The sequence below is a fragment of the Exserohilum turcica genome (genome assembly GCF_000359705.1).
Source record: "Exserohilum turcica Et28A unplaced genomic scaffold SETTUscaffold_18, whole genome shotgun sequence".
Taxonomy (NCBI): Eukaryota; Fungi; Ascomycota; class Dothideomycetes; order Pleosporales; family Pleosporaceae; genus Exserohilum; species Exserohilum turcicum.
Genome location: NW_007360003.1, coordinates 692052 through 699670, shown reverse-complemented (window position 1 = coordinate 699670; position 7619 = coordinate 692052). Strand labels below are relative to the sequence as shown.

At 47.0% G+C, this 7619-nt stretch overlaps 2 protein-coding genes across 2 annotated transcripts in view; one reads left to right on the top strand and one right to left on the bottom strand.

Moving 5' to 3' along the window:
- Positions 1-3642: 3642 nt before the first annotated feature.
- Positions 3643-5018, top strand: SETTUDRAFT_39300 (uncharacterized protein; the record flags this gene model as incomplete). Its single annotated transcript, XM_008026367.1, has 4 exons — positions 3643-3963; positions 4018-4177; positions 4229-4331; positions 4382-5018. The coding sequence occupies 4 exons, from the start codon at positions 3643-3645 to the stop codon at positions 5016-5018; spliced, it is 1221 nt and encodes a 406-aa protein (XP_008024558.1).
- A 1618-nt stretch (positions 5019-6636) lies between these two features.
- The window catches only part of SETTUDRAFT_161059 (uncharacterized protein), a gene marked incomplete at both ends in the record, with an annotated part of 2614 nt that continues 1631 nt past the window's right edge, over positions 6637-7619 (bottom strand). The window contains 2 exons of the mRNA XM_008026511.1: positions 6637-6979; positions 7022-7510. Coding sequence (XP_008024702.1) covers positions 6637-6979; positions 7022-7510 — 832 coding nt within the window. The remainder of the gene's footprint in view (positions 6980-7021; positions 7511-7619) is intronic.

Genomic DNA, 7619 nt, shown 5'->3' with positions numbered 1-7619 from the left:
GCCTATCATAAAGCCCGCTTCGTCGAAGTTATAGACGTCTTCGTCACAGATGCTGTACTTAGCCTTTGTCTTCTCCACAAGCTCAAACCAGCTCTTGATTAAGACTAGATCTTCACACAAGGCTCTCTGCCTATCGTACGCTCGATTAAAACGCGTTGTAAGACTGTCAGTACGCTTGACAAAGTTGCGCGGCCAGTGGACGCCAACCTGGCCAGCGCCGCGCGCAGCCAGCAGTCTATCAGCCATATCTCGCACAGCTGCATAGGTAGGCGAAAATCCACGTAGATCCAGATTAAGTACATGATCAATTATCACCTGCTCTTCTAGCTTGGTAAGCTTCTTTGAGTTGGGCTGGCAATCGCGTCGGGCAGGCTTGCCGACGCGTCGGCGGCGGATTGTTCGTTCTGACACGTTATAGATAGCAGCAGCACTGCGATTACTCTGTATCTGACCAGATTTAATAGAGGATATAGCAAGCTGGATATCTGCTTCATTTAAAGCTAACTGACTAGCGTTGCGTTGAGCCATTATGTATTGAGATGAGAGAGGTGCACAAAGTTGGTGGGGTGCGGCGCTCCCTTGTACGCGGCGCTCGCTTGTAAAACACGTTACTAGCTATAGGAACCTATAAAGATATCCTTAAGGCTTATTAGACGCTTATAGCACCTCTAAGCTCTCTATCTAGCTACCTAAACAAGTATAGTAGGATTAATTAGGCTTTTCTAGCTAACGTTAAGTTTAACTTTAATTCTTACATCTAAAAGGCCTTAGTTAAATAAGCTTATTAGAATAATCTATTAGTGCAGGAAGAGTTCTAAGAGGAGATTATAAATAGAATAGCAGAGTTAATCTAAGACTTTATCTTAGATACTAGAGATGCTATAATTAGATAGCTAAAACGCCTACTGCTATTAATTGTAAAGCTAGAATAAGATGCTTTTTGTGCTAACCCTGTAGAAGGTATACTAGATTAATTGTTCTTCACAAACGATAGAGTACATCTAGATAAGGTAGGAGACTAGATCAAATAGGACAAGGACTTCTTTAAAGCTAACGCGATTAACTATCTATAGATAGAACTTACGCTAGAACCTAATAAGAACTTAGCTGCGCAGGCTATAGGCCTCCTAATGTCTTAGTTTAGGAGGTCGTTCTTCTTAACTTACAATTTACCTCCTAGCACACTAGCTTAGCGCTGTTGTGGCTCTAGTGTTAGTTCTAGTTTGTTGTTACTGCTATAATCGCTTTACTCTCTCTCTTTGTTGCGCTAAGTCACTAGTCTAAGTACGCAACTAAGGCGTAGTGGTTAACTAAGGAAAGGGGCATAGAAGTAAGGCACAGACGCCGGGTTAGGAGCGGAGAACCTAGCATCTGCATAGAAGCCGCAGGGAAGACAAGATGGCTAGACGTAAGAGATAGGATAGATAGGGGTGGTGAACAAATTGCAACTAGGAAGGAACTAGAGGGTACTTTAGAGAGGGGTATTTAGTGTGTAGTAGAGGTGAGCTTAATAGGGCCAAGCTCTTAAGTTTAGGAGGTTTGTGCTAAGGCATAGGGTCACTATAACCTTTGTGCTAACTAAGCACTGCTTACCTTTAAGAAGGAACATAAATTGATAGTCAAGTCTAGAGGAAAAAAAAACTAACAATATCTCTTAGAAAAATCTCTTGCTCGAAGAACCAACTACATATATTTTACTCCCTCTCCCCTCTCCCATAGCCTATGGGAAGGGGAAGAACCTTTAGTTCTGTTCCCTCTACTGAGAAGACATCGCAGTTCCACACAACTCCTCCACAGTAGATCTCTCTGATATCTTGATACGCGATTACAGAATCTAAGCATATAGCCTAGCACCTGTATTCTACCCATCTAAATCGCGTTCAGAATTCATTGGACTACGTGTATGCACGACACTTAGACTGTTAGGAAAGATGTATCTTTAGGTAGCATGAGATATACGCATTTGTATAGAGAGTCAAGCGCAATATCAAAACGCTAAATAAAAAGAGAGCAACAAGTAGTGCTATGAAGTAGAATACAGTGATGATCGTGCTGTTCAACGCCGTCTCCAGGCTAAGTACAGATCTGCCTCTAGGGAACTATACCTCATCAGGTAAAGCCGCGATATTGTTTTTGTTTTGGAAATGTTAGCCTGGGTTTCTCAGATAATCGCCATGTGATCTGACCGTTTTCAGCCGACGTAAATGTACCATTAGGTTTGTTCCCATGCTAACAAAGACAAACCATTCGCTCGAAGATGATATGTTGAAAATCGACCGAGTGTGTACATGTAGAAATCGAATGCCTCCAATTCGTCCATGTGAGGATCCAATAACTAATCAACAAAGCCACGCCACTCTCCACTATACGATGCTGTGAACCTTGCTTTACAGTCTTTCCACTAGTCCGAATACCAGCCTGCCTGTTCCCAATTAAGAATTGCGACAATCTTCGGAGAACTCGTGGCAGTGACGATGATGTTAGCTGGACGCAGATCCCCATGCGTAAACACAATAGATCCGTTGTCTGAAAGCAAGTCCCTTTACGGGTCTTCGATGCTCTGTGGATCAGGAACATTCCAGCGCCACAGCCAGGAAAGCCAATCATGGAACTCAGCTCGAGAGAGAAACGGCCTCAGTAAAGGTAAAGGCTCCAGACAAGCATCTGGCGCAGAACCATGATATATAGACTGTCGGGATATATCTACTCTACCTTCTGCATGGTGCAGAAGGTTGACCTTTTTGCACCACACAGACCCTATTAGGATTTAGCAAAGTCGCACCTGTCTGCCTAAAAGGCTTATCGATGACTTACTGTGATTTACTGCCCTGAAGATTGCGAAGACAAGACACCTTAACACGTAGATCGCTACAGATTGTTTCCTTGTTAGTCGTAGACAACTTGGGCCATTGTTGTTCGAGTGTGAGCCCTTGGACGAGTTGCATGTAGATGAAGACTTCGGGAATATCTCCTTTCCGCTCTATAACTCTCCATCCATAAACTTCGGGCACCGAAACTATACCTTGGAAGACTCGGCGAAATGCCCAAAGATTGATCGTCTGCTAACATAAGCCTACAAAAATAGTCTGTGAAGCGACTCATCGAGATATCTGGCATTAGCATCTTGAACTGGTTAGCAATGACCATGCTTGAACATGAAATCTCAGGAGGCTATGTTCTGTACTCAGTAGCATAAATAAACATGAAACTCGTTCAGGATTCTGGACACACCGAGCATGTTGGAGTAATTTGACAATGCAAAACGTCGTTTTAGGCAGGAGAGTACTAGATACGACCGAGCTAATATTGTTTTGGGGAATACAGTAACTCAAACCAGAAGTCACTAGCCATGAGAACAGGGATGTCATCCTTCCTTCCAAAAATCCCCTGGTTTGCCGTCTTGGCGGCCGTTCAATTATTCCTATCGAATCGTTTCTTGTAAATCTATACGAAGTATTTTGGGCAGTCTACGCCCAAAAAGGCAGAAGTTAAGAAACGACAAGAAATATTTGTATTGGTAGTTGCTTGCAATTACTATAGTCTATGCGACGGACCTGGGACAATGCAAAAAAGCACATACTTATAGTCCAGCAATGGTAGACTGGTCTCGTCTAGTTCGCATACGCCTTGCTTTTATCCACAATGCAGCTCTTCACTCGTATCGCTGCTTTGGCTGCGGCTGCAGCTCCATTTCTCATTCAGGCAGCTCCTGTTGCGGCGCCTCCGCCGAATGAGGTGATTCCTGGAAAATACATTGTCCAATTGAAGCCTGACACCGACGTCGCATCTGTCGCAGCTCACCACAACAAAGTGCGCAGCATACATGCCCGCAATGTAGCTCGGCGAGGTGACGATGGTTCGGACGGTTCCCCGGTGGAGCACGAGTACGCGTTTGGCGACTTCAAAGCCTACTCTGGGTCGTTTGATGAGGCGACCGTTCAAGAGCTCAAGAGCCTACCCGAGGTAATTGAGGCTATATGACCAAAAAACATGTCGCAATGCTGAAACCATGTATAGGTCCTCACTATTGAACAAGACTTCATCATGCGAACCAACGCCATTGTCACTCAGTCGAGTCCACCTTGGGACCTGGCTAGCATTTCTTCTCGCACGCCGGGAGCTACTTCTTATGTATACGACGACAGTGCAGGCAAAGGCACCTTCTCCTACGTCATAGGTAAGTAGCGAGACCATGCACATGTTGATTTGATAATAACCTTTTATCCAGACACTGGCGTTCGTATCACTCACAACGATTTCGAGGGACGGGCAATCTGGGGCTTCAACGCCGTATCAGGAACTGCTAACGCAGACAATGACGGCCACGGAACGTAAGCAATCTTTCCCAGCACATACATTTTCGCCATCTGACCCATTCTAGGCACGTAGCTGGTACCGTTGGTGGTGCAAAGTATGGTGTCGCCAAGAAGACCACGATCGTAGCTGTAAAGGTCCTGGATGGCGCCAGCGGAAGCGCATCCGATGTCTTTGCAGGCTTTAACTGGGCAGTCAACGACATTGTTTCCAAGGGCCGAACAAACACCGGCGTCATCAATATTTCACTTGGTGGATCCGCTTCTACCACATGGGACGCCGCCATCACTGCAGCTTGGAACAAAGGTGTCCTCATCGTCGCAGTAGCAGGAAACTCGAACGCGCCCGCCAGCAACAACTCGCCAGGTCGCTCTCCCGAAGTCATCTGTGTCGGAAATGTTGAGATTGACAACACGAGGCACGGTGGCGGCGGAGGCTCAAACTACGGCTCTGCTGTCGACATCTTCGCTGCAGGAACCAACATCGTTTCGGCGTCCAACTTGAACGACTCAGGATCGGCAACCCAGACTGGTACTTCCATGGCGTCTCCTCATGTAGCTGGTCTGGTTTCGTACCTCCGCGGTCTCGAGGGGCCATCGACTGCCGCCGCTGTTAAGGCGAGGGTGTATGCGCTGGGCACGCCAAACGTTGTGAAGGACCCTATGGGCTCAACAAATTTACTGGCATACAATGGTAACAAATAGGCTATACATCTTTCAGCTATTCTATTGACCTACCGCCCTTTGGCACATAGGAAGTGTATATGAAATACGAATGTAAATATTCATGTTGATTGATCCATTGGTTGTGGCGAAACATGTATCTGAATTGGGTTTGCCAATTGTGCGTAAAACAATGTTATGAATACTCTAACCCGAATAGACCTGTTTGTGAATGATCAACGAAAGTGCCACTGTATCTATAATCGATTAAAATAATAAATTAATTCCAATTCTAATTCTATATCCGTAATCTAATCCAAGACTACATCCTCCATTCTCAATCTGCCGATATTGAGTGTCCTTATTCGCGATGATGTAGACTAACACCTGAAAGGACATGAGTTCTTGCCTATGTACAGTAACGTCCGGACATCAAGCTAGTACATACCAACCGCGCCACCTCAGCCACAACTGTGGCTGTAGCAGACCGAGCACTGTGGCTTTAGACACACCACGCACTCGGTGTATCCATAACGTCAACAGCAATTCGATCCTAACACCGCCATTAACCTATCTACCACCACTATGGACATCAATGTAGGACAACTAGCACTAGGCGGTCGCATACCACGAACGTCGCAGGCACTCTACCCAAATACCACATACGCTTTCTACATGCTTCACGACAAGACTGTAGTCCTAGATCCACAGCCGTTACAGACTTCCCCACAACCCCAACGGACTTAGCCAGCCCTGCGCCTCGGGATCTCTCTCCACCAGTCCTCTCTGCCGGGCTCCCCCCAGGCTTAGATTGCTCAGAGTACGGCTTGGCCTCCGGCCCTGTCACATCCATCTGCCCAAGTGAAATCTCTGCTGAACAGACTCTACTCAAAGTCTGCTCGTTTCAATTCACTGGGAGACGCGATTATATAGCGTATCTCACCCCCATGTCACCACGTGAATTGTGTCCCACTCAAACACACCCAGTGCTCTCTGTTAGAACTAGCGTGAACAGTGGTGCTAGCCGATAGCCATACGTCACTTGCTGACTGTACTCATTGCAATACACCACTCACGTGATACACAAGAAAATGTGAACGCGACAGGACGCGTCGGACGCCAATTGACGTGTCATACATGGGACACAGTGCGCTAAGCGGAAAAGCGTTATTGTTCACAACAGAGGTGCGGAGGCAGTCATGTTGTGTAACAGTGATATTAGCCTGAAAAGCCCTAGACTTGATCCAGTATTATGCGTCTCCTTTTGGCTCGGAAAGAAAAGAAAGTGATTGGCACATCCTCCCTCGCTGTCTGGGGCTCAGATATCTCGGTTCCCGCTTTATGTTATGATGTGATTCCTAGTAGGAAGTTGTAAGGTGCCAGAAGGTGTTGTATTACTTGCTACATTTAACATATCGATAGCACCATGCAGTCACAGAGTGAATCTTGCACCAATTGCTTAGCCCAAAACAGCTCCCGACGACGAATTCAGCTTGGAATCGTATAGTTTCACCGATTTTTACTGCTCACAAACTATTAATAATAATAACAATAAGAAGAAGAAGAAGAAGAAGAAGAAGAAGAAGAAGAGACTTTGAGCGGGTAGGTAAGAATCAACCATTCAAATTACCGTACTCGGATGAAGATTAAGACTCCCCCATCACTGCCACGCATAATGCTCGTTATTCAACCACAACGGCATGTCCCCACCGTCAGCATACCACATCAAGCTGGCGATACTCGTCGTCTCTCTCTGCACAAGACGATACTCCACCCCCGTCTTACCCAATAAATCCACCGCCAAAGGCGTCGGATCCCACATCTGGATCGAATCCAGACGCCACTCGCTAGCCTCTGCCTGAGCCGCCTGCAAGACCGCCTTGAGATACGCAGTTTGCTGTTCGCACACGTCTTCAGACGGCCTTTTCGCGGCGTCAGACGGAAGCCGGGTGGCAGTTTGATCGCGTTCAATGACGAGACGCAGGATATAGAGGACGTTGTTGCTGGGCGTGGCGTCAAGCCCATTGTAGTATCTGTGTGTCTACAAGACGCAGATCTGGGTGCCTGGTGCACCGATAATGGCGCCTTTGGCTGTTGGTACTTTGCCAAACAGGTGCTTGGTAGTGAAGGTTTCTTTGCCCAGGTGCCAGCCCATGTGCTTGGAATCCGGTAGGATGGTAAACCGGGTTTTGGGCCCTGCAGCAGGAACAGCCATGTGCGCGCGTATCCGGGCTTCGTCGCGCTGACACAGGTCTTCGATGTCGTGCTCGGCGATTGGGTGGACGCCGGCGGGCCACGCGATGGCTGCGGGTTGGAGCTCGACATGTGAGTTTGTGGCGGCGACTCGCCAGCCTAGTTTGGCGTAGTACTCTTTTCCTATGTCAGAGTACAAGGTTGTGCCTACGCAGGGCAGCTTGTTTGTTTGCCATGTACGTAGTTTCGTGGCTACTTCGCGCATCATGCGCGGTGCGTACCGTCGACCTCGATAGGGTGGAGCACAAAAGACGCTGGCAATGCCATGCACAATATTATCGCTGACATCACACACCAACTTTTAAGCAGAAATCTTTCATCAAAACTCGTCAATTTTCTATCAGATATAGGGGTAACACGTCGCGAGAAACCGATTTACGGCCACCTCTA